Source organism: Lampetra planeri, chromosome 16 (assembly GCF_965212315.1).
Source record: "Lampetra planeri chromosome 16, kcLamPlan1.2.h2, whole genome shotgun sequence".
In the NCBI taxonomy this organism is placed as follows: Eukaryota; Metazoa; Chordata; class Hyperoartia; order Petromyzontiformes; family Petromyzontidae; genus Lampetra; species Lampetra planeri.
In genome coordinates this window covers 9,917,676-9,940,442 of record NC_136122.1, presented here as the reverse complement: position 1 = coordinate 9,940,442, position 22,767 = coordinate 9,917,676, and the positions used below count along the sequence as shown (strand labels likewise).

The window sequence follows — 22,767 nt, the reverse complement described above, 5'->3', positions numbered from 1 at the left end:
AGCCGGCTGAATAGGAAAGAAAACACAAGTCCCGTCAATCATGATTGATGAAAATTTCCTTAAAGGGAACATAGGAGAGATGTAATCTGCTGGGCCTTCTGTGAGTGATCACCGGAGCGTGGAAAGGCACAAGCCAAACACAACGAGAGAAATCGCTGCTGATTGTTGCTGTTTAACCCTTTCACGTACAATCTGCCCTCACCCCGTGGGGTTTGCCTTGTGGTCACACAGAGGGCCTTGCCCCTCTGCTTCCGACAGCAGGTCAGCAAATTGCCATGGCCATTTGTCAAATTCGTGAAATTTGTTTTATGGCCATGATGCTAACCAAAACTCACAGCGATAACCCTGTGTCATACACCAAATGAGAGCGCTTAAGCCCCTGTGTTTAATTCTCTAAAAAGAAAACGTGATGACCTTTGAGAATTGAGTACTGAGAGGTGCAACGTACGTGTATTTCGGGTTTGGTTATGGAATATGTTAAAGCACAAGCGACAACTGCTTTCCGTGGACATTGCGAAACAAATGTTTGGACAACAATAGGCATACCACACTTAATTCGATTTTAACCAAGCTGGTTTTAAATGCATTAGTGCGCTAGCACGACGGCTATAAAATGACGAGAAATGAAATAGCGCTAATTATTTTCAAGAGATTATATTGTTTTATTTGTGTTACTCTTACTGCCTTTCGAAATGTGGTTTTATTAATCCAGTTTCTTATCCCCATCCAAATAATTTATAGACATTGGCAAAGAGGTGCATCATGAGCCTTGCCTAATCCACGTATAAATGCACATAAAATAGACATGGTTGGCTGACTCAGTCAGCTTGGACCAGAAAGAGGGAGTCACAAGGCCATGGTATTGATTCACATTGATTTCACAGAACTTACACACGAAGCTGACATGGTGTAATGGTTCGCACTTCAGACTTGCAATCCAGAGGTCACCAGTTCAACTTAATCTCCTGACACTGCAGTTGAAACGATGGAGCAGGTCTCTTAAATCCCCCCTCTCCCACCTGTGTCCACTCAGCAGTGAAAATGGGTGCCCCGCATTGAGTCCATCGGTGGGTTTTGGTGCTGCCCACATCTACCACAACATTGTGTCCAGCACGGAAAATAAAGCCAAATAATCTCAGGAGGCCCTTTCAAAAGCCCCCTTTAGTGGAGGCCCTTCCACCAGCAGTGGTTTGAGCGAGCAATTGCAAAGCTGCACCTTTGCTTAGACACCGTGGCACTTTAATAAATAAAATACCATTATGAAGGCGAGGGTTTAGTCACCCTTGTATCCAGTTATTTTTTGCAATGGTTATTCACTACATTCCACCGCCAGGCCACAACCACATTCCAGGATATGGTGGTGGTTAAACATTTTTTTCTGGAATAATTCAAATCTTGAGTCAAAACGCAATGAGTCACCTCCACGAAGCTCATAAACAGACACAGTTGTTATGATGGCGAAAAATAAGGAAAGTGGCAAATTAATAAAAAAATAATCATACTTTTTTTTAACCCTCTCCGACATTAAACGTTGGTGCGAGCCAAAGCATTGCTCACACGTGTCCCGCGAAACCCACTTCACAAACAGCACTATCGTCGAACGTCCGTGGCATGATTAATACTTCCTTCGTAGTGTTCTGGCAAAGGAAAACAAAAAAAACAACCCCCCCCCCCCCCGCTGCTACGAGCAGTGGCAGCAGCGGCGGTGGTGGCTTGGCACCGCGACGGTCGTGTGCCAGCCTCCCGCCCCGGCACGGAAAACAAAAAAGCAAAGAGTGTCAGAGGGAAAAAAAAACACGACCACATCCTCGTTGCTCTCGGTGGGGACGGGCGGGCGGTGAGAAAAAGTGCAAAAAGTGACACGCTACAAAGTGGGGTGCGTGCCAAATTATGTCAGCCTCCAAATCACAGGCCTTCCTTTATATACCCCCTGTTTTCACTCCAGCCGTCACTTAAGTTTTATGCTCGATCCAAAGCAAACATGGCCACGCACACATCTTTAGTCAGACGTGACCGCTCATGATTATTGAATGCCGTACATTGACTGTCGTGGGCGAACGGCGCGCTACCATTCGTATGAAGAGTATCCCGTTTATGAGGTTTTTTTTTGTGAGTCTATCATCTTGCCTGCGTCTAGTGTCAATAGAAGTTGTCATTGTGTGCGAGCATGTGAACGGAGTTAATTGTGGCACATAAAAACCTTTAAAACTGGCAAGGCTCGTGAACGCTTGTAAAGTGCGGTGGAGTTTAAATTAAAATGAAATTTATAAATATCGTAATGTATGTTTAAAAGCTCTGCTTCAAAGCGAACATCTTACATGCCAGAGGCAGTTTGATTTCTTTGTGATCTAGTGATTAAACGGATGCAAAAAAAAGACTTTGTACATTTTTTTTTTTACAAGTCTCGGGTATTCCTGCGTTGCAATAACTTTACAATTGAACCGTCGAGTCTCATCCTTTACATTAACAGCGTTAGCGTCGTCCAAGAAAAAAAAACTCAGTTTGTCCATGAAAGCGGAGAGAGAGTTTGAGCTTCAGGGGCGCGCGTTTCATTCGCTTTATAGGAGTCGTTCTGCTTTGAACGAGTTTCCGCCGCGCGATATACGTGACGTTATGGACTGTGACACGCTTTTTATTCAACGCGCTAATCGAGCCACAGTGAGAAAACACAACGCTTCTTTGATTCGCCTCCACCGCCACCGCCCTCCCCTCTGAAAGGGCCCTTCCTCCCGCAACACAGGTGCATAATCACCGGAGGGAAAATCCCTCGTTTAGCCTTTCCATCCAGGGAATTTTACGACCAATCGCTTACGATTACACAGAAGGAGGAGGAAGGAGTGTGGGCCCGCTGGGGTTCACAGTCCATGGCCATTAAAGCTGGGCCGCCTCGCACTTTCCCCCGGCGTTCTGCAGCGTTTCCACGTCTCCTCCCGAGACTGCGAATAAAATCCACGCGGCTTGAACTTGCCTGATTATGAATGAAAGGAAAAAATAAGAGGAGGGCGAAATTGAATGCAAAAAATTGTGGATTTCCGCTTTTTTTTTTTGCACCTTCGAGCGGTGAGATGCTTTTCTCAAATGAATGGAACCGGGCTTTTCCATAACAGCGTTAACCGCATCGCGCGGAACTCGGTACGGATCCCCCCCCCCCCACCATTCACTCTCACCCAGCCACCGCCAAATTAGGGTTACTGTTCAGGTAACTTGCAAGCAAAATATTATGCTTGAAAAACGAAATGCAGATGGGAAGCAGTCAAAGCAAACGCGGCGCTTTTTCTTCCGTGCTTTACATTTTTAGACACAACTCAAAAAAAGTCAATACGTTGACCTATATTAAGCAATTTTAGCTATACATATTAATATATCTGCCCGTGTGTGTGTGCGCAAATATATAAATTATTGACCGCTCATGACAAAAAAGTCAAGATGATGAATACTTTAAACTTTTTTTAGACTTCTGCGTAATATTTCTCTTTCGAAAGCAAATTGATGAAATTGGAATTAATACAATACATCTTCATTACTGCAGGGGTTTGTCCTGCCACAAAGCAGAGCGTCAGGAATTATGGGTACGATGTATCCGGTTTCTGTAACGCGGGAGCTTTATTATCTTTTATTATATGCATCACACTGGTAAGTCGCTAGATCAATCTTGCATTGCTGGTGGGAGCATTTAGCTTGGAACGGCTCAGTGCTTACCATATATAAACCATTTATAGTTTATGTCTAGACGTTTTTGGAAAATGCTCAAAAAACATAATACGTTTTTTTTCAAGCTATAAATCCCAGCTTTTATTTATCACTGCAAAAAAAATAATAACTTTCAGGACTTCCTCCGCGGAGTTGTTATTCATGCTTAATATGAATGAAGCAATGACTGTATCTATGCCCCAATTAGCTTTGTGTATATAGCCCGTGACTTACAACTGCAGATCGCACGCCTTTGAAGCCGGAGCTTACGTCTTTAACTATAAATGGAGATGTTTTTTTGAATAAACTAATAGAGCCTTTTAAGTATGGGAAGCAATACACCCACTGGCACAAAAGCAAACATCATTATCTCGGTGCTGGGGGGGTGGGTGGATTGCCCAGCGACGTGTGTGTGTGCGCATGCCTGGTGTCCAGTTTCATCCATCACATGATCGTGTCCCTCTCTTACTCGTCACTGATAACATGTCTCGCTTGTATCCCCAAAAGGCACTCGGAGGTAGTCATACATTCAGCGATTCGTGCGCGAATTAGGTATGAAATGGGCACACCAAAAGACGGGCGATTGGCAAGGCCGCGAGTGTGTGGTGGAAGGTAAAGCGTGGGCGCCCACACTTATTAACGCCAGATGTTTCACCGAAGTGGAAGAATGGGCAAAAAACCTTCAAGAGGGGGGGGGGGGGGGTGTTTAGAGCTTCCTCTGCCCATGGAGGCGCTTCTGGCAACAGCGGTGCGCAGCAGTGCGAGCGAGGATTCGCAGGGCTGCACCGTCTTACCTTTGTGACTCAATAAATCATCATTTATAGCCGCGTGGCAATATGCTGCTGGATGACGGACGCCCCACACACGATATTTGTCACGGGGGTTGCTTGAGCACACGTCACCTTGCTGGATAGTGCAGGTGAGTGAAGCGGGTCCCAGGTATCAGTTGGAACTGACGTTAGCCATGGTCGGGAAATAAACTCGGCTTGTTGAACAGTTGTGCCAGCGCGTCACCGCGATATCAGACGCATTGCACTAAAACGCAACAGAGTTGGCGCAGAGATCAGGGTAGTGAGCTGGGACCGATGAAGTCCTGCGATCGAATCCAGACAGCCGACCGTGATTAACCTGGGCTGTGTCGAGAGTTGGCAGGCTCAGCTTGGTCACCAATGACGATATTACGTTTGGTTTTGCACTCAATTGGAATACAATATCGGTTTGAATGTCAAGAAATGAGCGTTTCTCTTTGTGGCACGGAAGGAGATAAAGTGCTGCCCCCGAGTGAAGATAAGAGGTCACTTGAGCAAAAATATCAAAACTAGTTTCGTACTATTCTCTTCCATGGGCTGCTCTCTGACGTCAGATGATGCACGGCTTTATGGGAGAACCGAATGGATGCTTCATCTGGTAACACGATGCCAAATAGCACAGTTGAAATTGAATTGAGGAAAAATACAAACTGTTGCTAATACAGATACAGCCATGGTTATAGAAGGCCAATATACAATGAATACATTGAGTGATTATTACACGTACATTTCACAAGGAGAAAGATCCCACACATAGCCTTATACACTGTTGGGGCGAGGGCTGTAATTAAGCACCGATGAAGGCCAACAGGGCACATGGTGGTGTGGCCAGCACCATGCCCGGCCGCCTTTGTCCGCTCAATGTTAAAGCTTACACATCACACCAAGTACTAATTTAAGGCTGAGGCGACCTAGGGAAGGCCCGGGACTGGGTGAGATATTCACCATGAGTGGGAATCGAACTTGGGTCGCTGGGTTTATAGCACAGTGCGCTAATCACTACACGACCGCACAGGCACACAAGCGTGCTCACACAAGCGCTCACACATGTCCACATACAGTCATTAAAAGCGTATTTGAGACAATTCAGGAAACTTATTTATAAAGCTGTCTGCAATGACGTATGGCGAACATTCATATGGGAAGCACTCAAATCACCACAGGTTTCAGCTTTCTGAAATGGGATTTAATAATTTAACAATTCTATTTCTGCCTAAAACCAAAACCACGTGACGATCTGACTCTAATCAGACCACGGGACGCTTTCTCGGTGTGCCAAGGTGCAAAAGTGATACCGCTGCTTGTCAATGTCACAGCGACTTTCAAATGCCACAGCAAAAAAAACACATTTGCGATAGACAATGTGCAATTGCTCAGTGCCGATAGGACATTCTTTTGTTAAATGAAAAACATAATCCGGCGGTTTCCTAACGCATTCTGGTATCTGATGCCCACAGCTACAATTCTTTTTTTTCTTTTTTTCTGTAACCAACCTGGGCAGCATGGCGCAATGCTATTCACCTGCTTACCGCCAAATTACATGTGGCCACTATGATTAAGCAATCGCAGGTTCAGGATCCGGTGTGTTTTCTTTTTTTCTTTTGACGCTGTAAGTGCTTCTGTGCTTCGTGTTTTTAGCTGTGCGTGAATTGCCTCGGCGGCACTGATGCACAACGGGGAGCCATGCCCTTTGTGCGAGGGCATGAATCGACGAACGTTTCAAATTGGGTCCCCCCGTCGTTAGGGCAACATCGCAGGGCACAACGACGATGAAATGCCATCGCTCCGGGGGACGTGGCTCACGTTTGTAACGCGCCGCATCGGCACGTACAACGATCGCGAGCCTCAGAGTCGAGCTGCTCATCCGGATCGAAATGAGCCAGTTGAGGTGGTTCGGGCACCCGGTAAGGATGCCCCTCGTAGACTCCCTCTGGAACTCTACCGGGCAACACGTCCCACTGGGCAAAGACCCCAGGGCCGGCTCAGGACATTCTGTAGAGACTACGTCGCTCGGCTGGCGTGGGAACGCCTGGGAATTCCCCAGGAAGAGCTAGAGTCTGTCTATAGTAGTGTATAGTGTATAGTAGTGTATAGTGTAGTAGTGTATAGCGTAGTAGTGTATAGTGTAGTAGTGCTGGAGTCTGTTGCCAGGGAAAGGGAGGTGTGGACTGCCACTACTCAACAGGCTGCTGTAGTGTATAGTGTATAGTAGTGTATAGTGTAGTGTATAGTAGTGTAGTGTATAGTGTATAGTAGTGTATAGTGTAGTTTGCAGTAGTGTAGTGTATAGTGTATAGTAGCATATAGTGTAGTGTATAGTGTAGTAGTGATTAGTGTAGTAGTGTATAGTCTAGTAGTGTATAATAGTATAGTAGTGTAGTGTATAGTGTAGTAGTGATTAGTGTAGTAGTGTATAGTGTAGTAGTGTATAGTAGTATATAGTGTAGTGTATAGTGTCGTAGTGTATAGTGCAGTAGTGTATGGTATTGTATAGTGTAGTAGTGCTGAAGTCTGTCGCCAGGGAAAGGGAAGTGTGGACCGCCACTACTCAACACGCTGCTGCCGCGACCATCACCAGGACAAGCGGACTGAGAAACGAACAAAAAAATTGTATGCGTCGTTACGAACGATTGTTTTCGTTTGGAAACCGCATGCTAATACATGAATGAAAAACCGTGAATGGAAAAAATTCCACTGACTTTAACAACCTTTCGAAATATTTTCCTCAATAAGTGTCGTTTCAATTGCAAAAACCTCTTTAGGAAAGGAGATTGCATGTGCTTTATTTTTCCATACTCCATTTGTTTTATCTGCCATCATAAGACCTAGAGAGATATTTAATCAGTCTTGAATAAAGCAAAATATAACGATCTTAAATGAAAAATCTACCTTTTTTTGCATATTTCAATGCAAATCTGATGTAGGCGTTGCAAGTGAGACAATTGGCTTTCTCTCACTAGAACATTCGCACACATTTGCAAACACCTTGCTCATGTTTTCTCTGCCCGACACATTTCAGTCAATGACTGCAGGTAAACGCCTGAAAATCTAACAACAACCGCCATTCGCCACTAAGTGGCGGTGTCGTCACCACAACGCTTGTGCCAGGCTATGTGTACGTTGAGGCCAGGTGAAGTGTCGAAAGCCCGCTGGCAGGAGGTCACGGGACAGACCCAGGTGTCACGGGTCGACTGACTGAGATGACTGGCCGATGCACCAACTGTGTCCCCGACTGGCAACTTGCTGTGTATTAGCCACCCGCCTTTCCGCTCGTTATTGTGAGTGTCGCTGCTCTGCCCTCCGTTGTTGTTGGAGGGCGACTGCCTCCAACTGCCCAGTAGTGTCCTTCACGAGCCTCCTCCACAGAGGCCGATCTTGACACCGCTGGTACCAGTCATTGGCAAGTCCACTCAGCTCCACATCCTCCTGTACCACATCACTCCATCTCTTCTCAAGCTCGTGCCGCGCCCGTTTAGCCCCCTCGATCCGGCCGAACAAAAGATGTTCAGGCATGCGGTGGCTGGGCATGCGGGCTACATGGCCCAGCCAACGCAGCCTTGCCTACCGGAGGAGCTCACCAATGGGACTTCGTCCAGATATTTCAAGGATATGTGAGCTCCTCACACAATCCAGCCTGGTTAAACCCAAAATGTATTGTAGGCAGACCAGCCAAAATGTTTATAACCGGCAAAGATGTTCCATTAGGGGGGGTCCACGTTTCGCAAGCATAGAGAAGGGAGGGAATGACTGTGGCCGCGAAGATCTGAAGCTTCAGCGGAGCGACAGACCAGGTAGCTTCCACACAGCGTTACGCAACCGATTAAAAGAAAATGCCGCTCGACTGATTCGGAGTGAGACCTCTGCTGTCAAACCGGAGCCGGTCATGAGCACACTGCCCAGGTATGGGAAACTCTCCACTCTCTCCACAACTGCCCCATCACTGATTGGGAGTTGTGGGGGTGGAGTGTCCGATGGTACAAAATACCCAGGCAGGTGCTTAGTTTTTGTGGGGCTGATGGTAAGTCCCCACCTCTTAGTGACAAGCTCCAGGTTCAGCAGCAGCGCCTCCAACTCCTCCTCTTAGTGAGCAGCAATTACCAGCTCATCGACATACATAACATGTTCTTGGTTATTTCGGTAAAGTCACGTAGAAGGGAAGTAATAAAATAATAAAAATAAAACATAATAAAATTATTCTCACGACGTTTCGGCCACAACGCAAGTAGCCGTCCTGGCCACATAGTTTTACACGGGCCCACTCACCATCATGAAGGTCCTTAATGATCATGAGCAGTGGGTCAGGGACTCCGAAAGCACGAAGAACAACTCAGAACCCAGGCCTACTGATGGCATCATAGGCCTTGACCAGGTCAATAAAGCAAAAATGTAGGTCTTGTTGGAATTCCCTACACCTCTGCTGTAGCAGACGGACAGAAAATATGGCATCTGTGCAGGACCACCCTTTCCTGAAAAGCATTGGGGCTCCGCAAGCCTCTCCTAAGCGGTGGAACTGTCTTGAGACCCTGCTTCCATTCACGGGCAAGACCACCTCAGCAGTGGTTAATTTAGCTCACTTGGTTTCTCTAATCAAGGACAATTCACTGTCTCCAGATGATTTGCTTGTCAGCTTCGATGTAGTCTCTCTGTTCACCAATGTACCTGTACCTGACACCAGAGCAATCATTGAAAACTTGGTCCAACAGGGACTGAATTCTGATGTACAAACTTTGGTGAGGCACTGCCTTACCAACACTTACTTCATCTGAAATGGTACATTCTACAAACAAAATGAAGGTACCCCTATGGGTTCTCCCTTATCACCAGTGGTAGCGAATGTTTTCATGGAGACATTCGAAACAGATGCTATCCTGACATCCAACCTACGTCCTTCCATGTGGAAGAGATACGTAGATGACACTTTCGTCATCCGGCCACATGGCCAGCCAGCACTGAACCAGTTTTTCAACCACATTAATTCCATACACCCATCCATCAAATTCACCATGGATGTGGAAAATGATGGCAAGCTACCATTCTTGGATGTTTTGATCGAGAAGAGGCCTGATGGCTCGTTGGGACATTCCGTCTACAGGAAAGCCACCCACACGGATTCCTATCTAAAGCCTGACTCGCACCACCATCCGGCCTAGAACAACTCCCTCATCAAAACACTACAGAATAGGGCCCACTGCATCTCCGACCAGTGCCACCTAGCCAGTGAACTGGAGCACGTACACCAAGCCCTCAAGATGAATGGATTCTCAGACCGCACAATCCGCAAAGCTGAAGCCCCAACCATGGGGAGACAACCATCTGAGGACCCAATCAAAACCATCACCTTACCATACATAGCAAGTGTTACCTATTTTTTTTCCAAAATCTCAAACAAACACAAGATCCAGGTCAGATTCAATACAGTACACAAAATCCGTGATTTGATCCCATCTGTGAAGGATGTCATTCCTGACATGCAATACCCTGGTGTCTACAAACTAAGTTGTGTCTGTGGCAGCAGTTACATTGTGGAAACCAAACGACATGTCTCGGACCGTGTTCGCGAACACAAGGCAGATTTGAAACACGTCAGAACCAATACCTCTGCAGTGGCTGATCATCGTTATAAAGCAGTGGGCTCACACAATATTGTTTTTTTTCCGAGACCAAGGTACTCTGCAAACCTTCAGGCTACCATCAAAGATTTGTCCATGAAGCCATCCAGATATATAAACACAGAGACAATTTCAACCGAGAAGATGGTTATAAGCTGAGCAATCATTGGAAGGACGTTATCAACCAAGCAAAGTCGTAACTTGCTGTGGTGCTTCCATTCTTCCTGCCTTTTGGCTGTTATCTCCGACTCTCTGAGCTGCATTGCCCTGTTGGGTGCCTCTGCATTAACGGGCTGGGGTCTCACTAACATGGCCACCTCTGCTCCCTTAGCCTCGATGTATCGATGGTTCTGGCTGTGTGATGGGCTTTGTGTCTCACTGGCGCGACCACCGTTGCGGTGGTTCTCTTGCGTAGACGCGCTTGCCTCACAGCGCAGTTGGCAGTGCCGCAGCTTGTGTTACACATAGACATGACATTAACTTACTAATCCCCCTAATCTCCCTGCCTAATCTCTCCCATTAACATAGTGCTAATCTCCCATTAACACTGCTGTTGTGCGCATATGCGGGGATGATACTCGTATGCGGCAACGGAAGCTAATTTCATGCTAATCTCTCTCCTTAATCTCTCTCATCCTAATCTCCCCTATTAACACAACTGACGTGCTTGCGTCTGGGGATGGAATTCCTTTCCAGCTCAGACCCCGCTTGCTTGCCCATCGCCACATATATAACCTTGTTGTAACAGCTTTCTCGCTGGTTCAGCAGTTCCACTGGTGGATTATTTTTTCTGCCTGAGGACGACCGCTTGTGTTGTGATCGAAACGTCGTGATATATTATTATTATTTTTTTCTACCCACGTGACTTTACCGAAAGAACCAAAGAGTATGGATTCCTGCAGTCACGAAAGCTTCAAATCAAGATTGAAATGGCTTGTAAATGAGCAAATGCTATAAACCCGTGATGGCACACGTGTGCTACGTTTCCACCGGCAGTACAACGGACTTGGACCCAAGCCGTGCCGAGTCATACCTGGGATGTCCCGGCACAGATCAGGTGTTGTCTCCGCACGCAGCTGCGTGGGCTCATCCACTCCATTCTGTCTATACCACCTCTTTCACCCCTGCCTTCTCTTCCAGAGCCAATGATATTAATACCTATATATTTATTTTTTAAACAAGAACTCACTTGCCTGGTTTGTTGCAATGAGGCATTGTGTTCATGAAGCAAGACCTGTCGTGCCAAGTTTTTTCGCCCATTAGTAATGGCACACGCGCACCTCCGACTGGCACGGTTGGCTATGTACGGTGCGAAAGAAGTTCAACGTACATACAACATACATGTATGCACCTAACTCTTTGCACCGATTGCCAGACCGGCCCGGCAAGCACACAGGAATCCCACTCCTTCCCCAACATTTACATGACTGACATGGTTAACCCTGCCCACACCTTATCTTCGTGTCGACCTCTATAGCACAGAGGCTGTTTAACACATAGAAGTAATCTATGGATAATCTACGCCTGTGCTTATTTGCAGCAGATGCATATCTCGGGATTGACTGCAGAGAAAGTTTGTGGAAGGTACATTGTAGTTTCAAAAATAAGCAAGAGTGACAGGTATGAGATTGTGAGATTGTTATCCTCACAGTGAGGGTGAGAAATACGGTGGTTGGTGGTTGTGGTGGTGGTGAATATAATGGTGATCTAATCGTGGTTTTGCTAATCATGGTGAAAATAGCTGTGGTGGTAATGGTGGTCTTGGTTACAATGATGATTATTTGATAATAACGATTTGTATGATCGTGGTGGTGGCGATGGTGGTGGTAAAGGTGGTTGTGGACGTGATAGTGGTGGTGGATGTGAGGAGCGGTGGTGCAGTTGTTAGCGCACTGTAATTCTCACTCATGTCCAATAACAGTGGTGAATATTTTAACTGGGCTTGCCCTAGGTCGACTCAGCCTTAAATGAGTATCCGGTGCAGTGTGTATACATGGCCACTATAAAGACAAAGGCGGTCAGGCGTGGTGCTGACCACCCATGCCATCGTGTGCCGTGCCGGCCTTCATAGGTGCTCGCGAACAGAACTTGTCCCAAAAAGTCTGTGAAGGCTATACGGGGGACTTTTGTCGTTGGCAGTGGTGGTGGATAGTGGTGGCAGAGGATTGGAGGCTTTGATATGGTGCCATTAAAGTGAAGCCCTTCCATGGTTAACAGAACAAATACTACGATTCCTGCATATTGGTTTATGTCACTTTTAATTTGAGAAAAAAAATATCCTCAGCCTTATTAGAAAAAAATGAATGCGGCTTTTTTCCCCCCTATTAGGTTCTCTTTTCAGATTACAAAAAAAAAATACTCTGTATGAAGCACGAAACACTGGAAAACGAAATGATTATTATTGCTGTCAAGCTCTTTTGAGCATCTCAGTTGAACAATAAAGTAAGCACGCAAAGTGACGACCAGGATCACCCTAACTTGGGCCAAAGACTTCCATCAGTCAATTTACAATCACCGGGAGTCGTGCATGTGTGTTGAACTTCTTTCGCGTCGTACGCAACCAACCGTGCTAATCAGTCACGCTCAATCAACTGCTGGACTAAGGCCTCCCCAAGTCACGCTCTTGCGATGGAATATTCCACCTCAGCAAGAGCTGAATTGTACGTATGTTGAACTTCTTTCACACTGTACGTAGGCAACCTTGCTAATCGTGGGCATTCAATTGATCATTCCGTCTCCCCCAGCGGGCGTGCTCTCGCGTGCATTGAACTCCCTTGGCTGCCACCCCATCGTGAATCTTGACCTCCGTTCATTGTCCCTTCTATAGCGAGGTGCCTTGCTCAATCCTGCTTCGTTTTTTTTTTCATAGTTCCAATGATGTCATTAACCCGTATGCGCTCTCTAAATCTTTGTGTGCCTCATTGTCCTCTCGCAATTTAACTCCAAGCGGGGAAATCTTCCCCCACGCTTTGTTTTTGGACACTCTTCCGTTGTATTTTTCCATTGGTGCCAATGAATTTAGCGTTCAATCTGACCTGAATGTGAAATTGTCGTTTTTGCTCTTGCATCTACGTCAGCCGTATGAAAGGAGAAGAAGATCGGTGCCAATGCTTCTGAACCACGTGTCCATGTAGGAGAGGCCGTACGTGCCGATTGGACACGCTCCTTCGTAGGCACGGTTCTCTGCAGCGTTTTAAACAATTGCGAATCCTTGCAATTAGATGAAGTTGCTGTGCTGCACCAAAAATCTATATAAATTAAAGGGGGTTTACGTGGCAAACGTACAACTCGCGTTTTTTAATTTATCGATTTATTCACAGCTAATGTATCATCGCCACGGTCAATGGCTCCTTTATATTGCGCTAATGACGCAGCCCAATAATTGCATCGTTCCTCAGAGGTCGGGAGAAATTTGATTTGGGGCGACTGACCAATGTTTCCATATTAGGCGAGATTAAATTAACCGGAGATTGAATCTCCTCCCATTACTCAGTACAAATTGTGGACCTCGTGGCAGGCACATAGCGTAACAAATCAATAACGAGTGTTGCAGAGAATTGCTTTTTTAATCAAATGGCCTTCAGCAGAATAATACTTCAATAGGTACTTTTTTTTCCTCTCTCTGAGAATTGAAAGTGCAAGTGTAAAATGTCGATGTCTTCCCAACAGAATAGTGCTCCTTTAACCTGCGGTGGACCCTTCGTGATGGATTACCATCGCGAGCATCCTCTATATCGCCCTGCCCCTCCTCAGATCCTTGAACAGCGAGCAAAGGTGAAGAAGCACGATGCTTCCCTCGCCAATTCCCCCAAACGATCAAAACACCACTGAGCATGGCGAATATGACGGCCGGTGATGCAGCCGCAAGACAGACTGCATCACGGGTGGTGAGGGGGGGGGGGTGCCGCTAAGCAGCCAAAAAGTGGGGTAAAGTGTGAGTACTCCTGCTTGGCCAGTGTGGAAGAGTAGGCCAAATACATCATGAAGAGACGCGTTAGTGCTCATTCTAGTGGAGGGCCTTTCTACCAGCAGTTGTCTGAGAAAGTCATTTTGGGGTTGCACTTTGACCTAAGACCACATTTATCTTAATTTGGAGCTTTCGTGACTGCAGGAATTACTCTTTGGTTCTTTAGGTAAAGTCACGTATAAAGATAAAATAAAAAATAAAAAATAGCATACGACGTTTCAATTGCAACACAAGCAATCATCATCAGGTATAAATGAAATAGCAACAAACATCTAACCAGAAAACTATAGACAGACATATAAGCAGACAGATATCACAAAGATACATAGAGAGAGAACACACATAGGCACACAGAGAGAGAACGTCTCTGTATTTTTATTTTACCAGCTTAGGCCCACTGAGCTATATAGCTCTTCTTTCAGAAGCTACCTGGTCACAAGTTACAGCTCAACGAATTGGCTTATCATTTAGAAATTAATAGCAACCAAATACTCTAAATACATGTTTCCAAATGTGGAGATACAGACCGGAGGAGCTGGAGAGAATCCACGTGACCACATGCAAACTCCAATATATGCAAACTCCAAATATACAGGCGTCAGGTTCAGAATCGAACCACGATATCCTGTATACGACACGAGGTAGTTAACATCTCGCCACCGCGGTTGCTGATGCAGAGTAGCATTGTGATATAGACTATCTATGTAAGCTATAGGCAGCTGCCGATGCTTACACTAGGTTCTCAGGTGTCGCGAGTGAGTAGTCTCAGCTCAATCACCAATGACTGCAGACAAAAAAACCCCCATCACATGAAATCGAGTCTTCCACTTGATTTGGCAAAATTCCAGCTCAAGGAATCAAGCAATGGATTGATGTTCGCTGTCACGCAACAAACAATTCCATAGTACAGATCATGGTCAAGTGTGTTCCCGACTGTGGAAAAGGATAAAAAGTTCCCTTGAAGGATTTTTCAGAAGTCCTGTAAAATATGCCTTCCACAGGCCGATCTTTAGCGCACAGACTTAACATGCTCTTTGGCATTTCTGATTGGATTTTTCATCTCATTACAGGATGCCGGGATAAATTGGAGGGGCGGGAAGGGGGTGAATGGGATCCCGGTTCATGAGTGGATAAAGGGGGCCTCAGTGAGATGTGAACACACTCCAAGGTCCAACAAAAACCAAACCTCAAGACTCATTGGTATGAAGGTCCTGCATTGATTGGGATGTTGGCCAAATTCCATCAACGCTCGCTGTTGTGTTTTCCAGTTGTGTCCCCTAAACAAATATTTTCTTTCATTAACCAAACTTATTGTGCATGACTCAGGGGTAAACACTCAAATCTCCGCACCGATAATAGTCAATAATCCATTACTGTTCAGCCACCTCCTGGCGTTTTTGCCATCAAATTAACATAAAGTACATACATATATATATAAAGGTTGATTGCAAATCACGTACCGACGTTAGGGACGGAGTAACAAACGCTCCAACGAACGCACCTTTACAAGTTTTGCCGTCTGGCTGCAGCGTGAACCCGGCTGGGCAACTGCAGTGCACGCCGGTGGAGGTGTCCTTGCAGGTGCGGTCGCAGCCGCCGTTGTTGATGGCGCATGTTTCTGCGGAGGAGACGGGACAAGTCGTGCGCGATGTTAACCTGCCCTGCCTGGCGCTAGCCTCGTCTGCAGCAGCGGCAGCAGCAGCAGCAGCGGTAGTGGCAGCAGCGGTAGCTTCTGCTCGATCGGTCACCCCACTGGGTCTAAACAAACGCCGCGGGGTTTTTTTTGTTTGTTTTGCGAAACCCATTCTTTCATTCTTTGTCTCTGTTTTCTGGTGGTTGTTTCGTCTCAAAGAGGAAATAACGACCTTGAACTGATGCGCAATTCAACTTGCCTGCACCAGAAATCGTATTTATGCATAAAGCCCCTACCTGTCTTGTTTATATTGGTAAAGTGATTATTAAGTTGTGTTTTTGTTGTATTTTCTTTTTTACCTAAACCTAGCCGATTGATGTCTGGTGTGTGTGTGTGTATGTTTGGGCACCACAAAAGGGCAATTGATTACATCTCTCACATATTGTTTTCTCGGCTAGAATATGAGAAGTGAGGTCAAGTGGCATTTTTTTATGGTAGATGCTGCAGGAAAACGGTCAGGAAACACTTGGTTTGTTCGCACACATAAACAAGGTAAATGAAAAAATATATATTAAAAATACAGGGAACAGCAAAGGTCAGGGTGGGGAAGAGATGGAGGAAGAGCACAATTAAAATGCTGGCAACAGGATGAGGAGGACATTAGGAATGAAGTCGTGAAGATTTATTTTCAAATGGCAGGAGTCTTTACTTACCCAGATAAAATATCACTTGCGAGTCGATGACAGACATTTCTTAATTGTAACAAGAAATGATCACGATGACTTAAATGTGAAAAGTATTGCCGGGAAGGAATTAAATATATATTAGGGATTGGATGTAAATAGTTGGTAGCATGCTCAGAACTACCCAGTGTCAACGATTCAGCCTTGAAACTCCAATTTTTACTGGCTGTTAGGATTTATTTTATTTATTATTGAGGGTATTCATAGCCTCTATCATTCCACCAAAGTAGGATTCGTGCCAAGAGCGGGAGGGTGGGGGAAAAAAATTGAGAACGGCATTGCATCCAGGTTCATTTGGATGGTAATGCCTTTTAAAGTCATATCGTATTACGAACGTAGAACCAATCTCTGACTCTGAAAAGTGTGTATGTCAGTGGCAATGTGGGTATAATAATAATAAAGGCATTACTAACGAGACTGTGCGCAACGTTTGTTTTGGAACGACATGACACAGATGAAAACGATTCTCGTAATACATCTCACTCTTCCATCTTTATTCATTCCAGCGGCAAGAGGACGGGGCTGGGATTCGACGGTGTGGGTTTTAAAAAATATATATAAAAATAAAGGGTGTGTAAAAGCTCAGATATGCGCGGAGTGCAAGCCTCTATTAAATTAACGTGTCGTTTTTATTAAGTTTGATTCGATCCCAGCAGCGTAAAAGGGTACAACCCACCACAGTCAATCAATTGGCAGGGTCGCGTGTACGGTGGGGTAAATCGTGGGTATTCCCATCTCTCCCCAGACGTCTGGCCAGCGTGCATGAGTAGGTCAATAACCTCAAGAGCTCCCTCCAGTGGAGGCCCATCCGCCAGCAGTGACGTGGGCAAGCAATTGCGGGGCTCCACCTGAACCTTTCATTAATTAATTTGAGGTCCGGGGGGGGGGTTTCTTCTTTCCATAACCCATTGAGGTTCGTATTGAAAGTTCTCCAAATAGTACACGTGCAGTGGTATGGAATGGTGTAAATTATTTAAACTGTTGACGTAAGTACTCAAGCGAGTTTTATAGATATATTACGTTTTACATTTCAATATCGTTAGGCACGGTTAATTGTTTCAGGCATGCATTGTGATTCAGATTCGGATCAGGAGAATGAAATGGCCGGGATGGAGTGAGGAGTGGATCCATCGACTACAATCAATTCCCATGCACACGATGCTCACGCATCGAATCGTGTGTGCGAAAATTGATTCTTTACAATTTGTTATAATCTGGGTGACATCGATAAGCGATGGCGCTGTGGTTGGCACACTGCCCTATGAATGAACCCAGCTACCCACAATAAAATTCCCGGACACGGCTAACGCCAGTGGCGAGCGGAATCTGAACGGGGCCTGCGGCCTCCCTCCTTCACCAAACTCAACTGATAAGCGTGGTGAAGTATTGGTCAAACAACCCACGCAATGACATGGCATGGGGAGGCCTTTATCCAGCATATTCAATTACATTACATCTTAGCATTCACAAGGCTTCACCATCACTCGTGGTGATGCAATGTAACAATGCACCCGACCTCATTTCCTCACTGCATCTCTCTACCGGAAAGATCCTCTGGGGTGTTGTTCCCTCCTGTAGCTGCCACTACATCATTAGTCTCTGAATCATAGCTCCTGTCCTGCCCAAGCCCACGTTGCTTAACAGTCAATGCGATGTGCTTTAGTTAATTTGTCCCCATTTCTGCCTCTTAATGCCATTGCTAGAACATAGCTCTCCTTGCTTCTTTGCGCACTTATCAGCGTGCACACTTCCTGAGGACGTCGAAAACAGACGCTTCGGCCAGCCCGATGTAAGGCAGTCGGGCCAAGTTCAACACTGATTTTGGCCGCATACAATCAAAGACTTGCAGACGGAGGTTGATCTAAAATGACAATTGGGAGGACAGAATACTCTGGGGAAAGCTGCCATTTGTGTATTGCCAGTAAGTGTGCACATTGTCAAGATTTGGGAGTTGCAATTTGAGAGTCTATTCATATTTTTTGTCTAATTTTTACTGTCTCACTTGCATCGTTTCTATTTTAGATGGTTTCGGGGTTAGGGCTTCAACTCCAGGATCTGCAATTTTTTCGTTAAATGTTTACTGCCTTGATTGTGTGTTGTGCGTTTTTTCATAATTTGGGGGTCGCGATTCAATTCAAGAGTGGATACATTTTTTGTCTTTTTCTTTTTAGCTTTCTCATTTGTATTGCTTCTTGTTTGTACCGCCACATTTGCATCATGTATCTGCGTGTCACGTGATAATTCACGTACATCATGTATGATTTTTACATGTACGATATGAGTGAGAATTGATTTTAATGAATTAATCGGTGCATCGTTACATACATAATTACCCATTCGTAAGCGATTCATTCTGTTGTCAATAATCCGGATTTTTTTTTCAGTTAGTTGCATGTTAATGCAATTTTTTATTTTTATATGAACAATTTTAATGCAATGTTATTGAATATAAATTTGGGATTTGGGATACTACACCAGCAAGCAAGCATAACTGTGTATCTTTGCATGGAGGCTGTGCACAATATATTTTTACATGTGAAGATATATAATGGAATGGGATATCCTTCACGTGTTATCCAGGATACTACCGAGTGAGTTTTTGCGGTTGCTCTGTCTAGACCTCCGACGTGTTTTTGGAATGTGCCGCGTTTTGTTCGGCTTGATGTAGGACGTGTTGCTCCGCGTAGTGGCAGCTTCTTCAACTCAGTTCCTGAAGAAGCTCCCTGCTCGCGAACAAAAACGTCGTTCATTGTGCTGAACAGCACACGGGCGGCACAGCCAGAAAGCACTTCGGAAAGCTGTAATCCAGACAGCTCCACTGCAGAGCTCGGTGAGGTTTCACAATCTACAATTCATTTTTCTCATGGTCAAAAAATTGCGGCAATGCTCTGGGGATGGCCTCTACTGAATTATCTGCTCAGTGGCTAGAGGCATGTGCTCTGGCCTACTGCAAGAAACCAAACAAAGCAAAGAAATTACGCAGAGCGCCCGGAGCTGGCTCACAGTTCGGATGAATAAACACTCAGCCAGAGCGCGCGACAGTAAAACGTCTTAGGTTAGGGGCGGGTGACGTGGAGAAGTGCGAGTTGGTGGGGTCTCTGGGATGCTGGCGAGGGTGAGGGGCGGAGAGGGGAAGGCAGCGGAGGGCTGCTGTCTGGGGTAGAGCAAGAGAAGGCTGTGTTGACTTTTGCAGAGCGCTCTCAAACAGCGCCGTACCACCGCCGCCTCCTCCTCCTCCTCTGCCGCCAATGCTACTGCGCAACAACAGCACGAGGGCCGATACCAGGGGCTGCACACGCCAAATGCCACACCCCCATGGAAAGTACACGGACAGCGGCCGGTGGCTTTTGTACTCCAGGCACGTCGTCGTCAAATTCCAGCTAGCAGGAAAAAGGAGAGGGGCCTCTTGGAAATGTCCACGGCGCTTGCCCAGGCACACACACACGCGCGCATATACATAGCCACAGTGGGCGTGCATGTGTGCGTGTGTGCCATGTTCCATGGTTTTGTGGTTCCATTGATCGGGGATGCTCTGCCCAAACGTACGAGATGTGAATGCCTTCAGCACCTGTGGCACACCGCGATGAATGGTGGAATTAATCGTTGGCCGATTGCTAAGTGGGTTAAGGGTGGCAGCCCCGCAAGTGCTCGCTCACACCACTGCTGGTGGAAGGGCTTCCACTCGAGGGGGATCAATAGAGCACCATAGAGCCCCCTCTAGTTGTGTATTTGTCCTACTCTTTCACACTGGCCAGACATCTTGGGGAAGGTGCGAGTACCCACACTGTCGATCGACCGCTGGGTGGACAAAGGATAGGAAACTCGGCCAAGTTTCAGCTGCCTTGCCGGCAGATCAAACCAGTGAGCTCTGGAGTGCAAGTTCAGGGTGCTCAATGCTATGCCGCAGCTACATCTCATAATGAATAACGAATTATTGAATATAGTAGGTGTGCGGTATTCATCGTTTTGGCTTAGTGTTGCAAGCCACTGCTATACGAAGGGCTCTCAATGATGTGCTCATGCTGGGGGTTATGTGACCATACTTCACCACAGCGGCCAGTGCAGGTTGGTGAAGGGGCTTGCAGAAAATGAAAAAAAAATTGGAAAATCTCCAAAGAATAGAAACTAAAAATCTACAATTATTTAAATAAAATTAAAACATTTGATCTGATAGTCTGTTCTTAATGTCTACAAATGAAAAAATGCTAGAACCATTACAAGTGTAAAATGTATAATAATGTCCTTATTTTATCCTGAAAAATCTCACTGAGCCTCAAGACTCATTGGTATGAAGGTCCTGCATTGATTTGGATGTTGGCCAAATTCCATCAACGCACTCTGATGTGTTTTCCAGTTTTGTCCCCCAAGCATATATTTCCTTGCATTTAGCAAACTTATTGTGCATGACAATAAACGCTCATATCTCTGCACAGGTAAGAGTCAAGAATCCATTGTTGTACAGCCATCTCCTGACCTCTTTGCAGCAAAATATAAAAAAATATCAACTAGATTGCAAATAACTAAGATGAAATTCCTCGTTGCTATTTTTGTTGCGTCAACACCGCCGTGAAATCACGGTCGTCGTCATCGTCGTCGTCATCATCATCGTCAGCCACGATCTATCCACTGCTGCAGGATGAACGCCTCTCACAATCCCACAAAGCCGCAGACCTGCGAATGAACTGATCTCATTTCTCCATCACCAGCGTTGGCCTTCATCTCGATAGTTGTTACCTCCCTTGGGTGCCATTCCATCACCATGTGCCCTTCTCTGAATTTGTCCTGCTCAGGCCCACTCGCTTTTCTTAATTGTCACTACGATGTCTCAAAAATGTGTTTGTTCTACGACCTATGTCTTCCTCTCATTTCTCTCACAGTTTCAATTCCAAGCATCCACTTCTCCATATTTTTTGTGCACTTTTCAACTTTCGTTCAATATTCCTGTCCTTTGCCAGGGTCCATGTGTCTGATCCATATGTCACGGCAGGTACGAGGCACCGATTGAGAATTTACTCTTTAGAAATATTGGTAATTTGCTTTTCATGATCAAATTCGGTTTTTACAAAAGCTCTCTAACTTAGTCTACGTTGCCTCTTCACTTCATACTTTTGATTCCGGTCCGCATTCAAATAATTGCCCGAGGTATACACACTTGTGTTTTCCAGTTGAGTCCCTCCAATCAATTTTTTCTTGTGTTTGGCAAACTTATTGTCCGCGACTTTTGCTTTGTTAATACTTATCCTTAGCCCAACATCGCAGCCTTCTTGTGTTTTAGGTTATACAATCATTTTCTGTCGTTCATATTCATTGGTCTTTGGCTGGCTGTCTTGTAAAAAAAGTTGCTCAGCTCAGTGGACCTTACCAGCTGAAAAAAAGCCTGCGTCTATGTCACCGGCGGATCTGAGATGGAAATACTTAATTTCTGTTCATCGCATTTCTTTTATCGGTCAATTTCTTTATAATATCTTTTGTGGTAGCGAATATCCCCAGTGAGAGTGTGTCTTCTTGCCCGACTCCTTTTTTTTATTTGTATTTTGTTGCCTTCTTCATTCAATCCCAGTGGAACTATTCAATCTCTAAAAAGGGTTGCAATACTTTCTATATTATTTTTTTATCAAGGCCTCAGGCTATGAGAGGTCCTTCGGCTCTTAGAGTAAGACAAAACAGTAGTTGATATTCATTAAGTCTTGTCCGGAATCTGATTTATAGTATAAAAGCCATTTATTTTCTAAAACCAGCAAGCTCATGCGATTGGCTGGCTTCTAATTTATTATTTAAACGGCTCTCTAAGATCTTCGTGAATAATTTATATACATATATAAGAAGAAGAATTTACAGCCCATTGTCAATCCATGTCTGGACGAAATCCTCCACACGCTATGGGATTTGTTGCACTGTACTTTACCATGGTGGTTAGGGGGGATTGCTGAAGAGGGGGGCCTGCTCGCATCAGTCCAGATATCACTAACCACTGATGTTAGTTGTGGCCGCGAATTGTTCGAGGCAAACTGCTGAGTCCGTAGCACAATGTGTGCACCAATGGGCCACGACCACTCAACGCCAATCGCAAACGAATGGCTCTGTCGTTGAAATCGGTATGAAAATAATTAATGTTGAAACAAAGTGGGGATAATCTTCCCTGAAGAATTTAGACTTTGTTTACGATATTTCCAAAGCTACGTGGCGCACACTTTCACCTATCTGGACTCGTGCACCAGATTGTGTTCAGAGAAATATTTTGTAGGTAAGCAGAGTTTGCAAAATTAACATTTCAACTTTGAGCATTTTCAAATAATGTAAACACTCTGTGCTTTTG

General features: G+C 45.4%; 1 protein-coding gene across 5 annotated transcripts in view; it reads right to left on the bottom strand.

Moving 5' to 3' along the window:
• SCUBE1 (signal peptide, CUB domain and EGF like domain containing 1) overlaps window positions 1–22,767 on the bottom strand; it is a 178,984-nt gene that overhangs the window by 67,635 nt on the left and 88,582 nt on the right. For all 5 annotated transcript variants that reach the window (XM_078601518.1, XM_078601519.1, XM_078601522.1 and 2 more), the window contains one exon: window positions 15,577–15,693. In XM_078601518.1, the coding sequence (XP_078457644.1) occupies window positions 15,577–15,693 (117 nt within the window). The remainder of the gene's footprint in view (window positions 1–15,576; window positions 15,694–22,767) is intronic.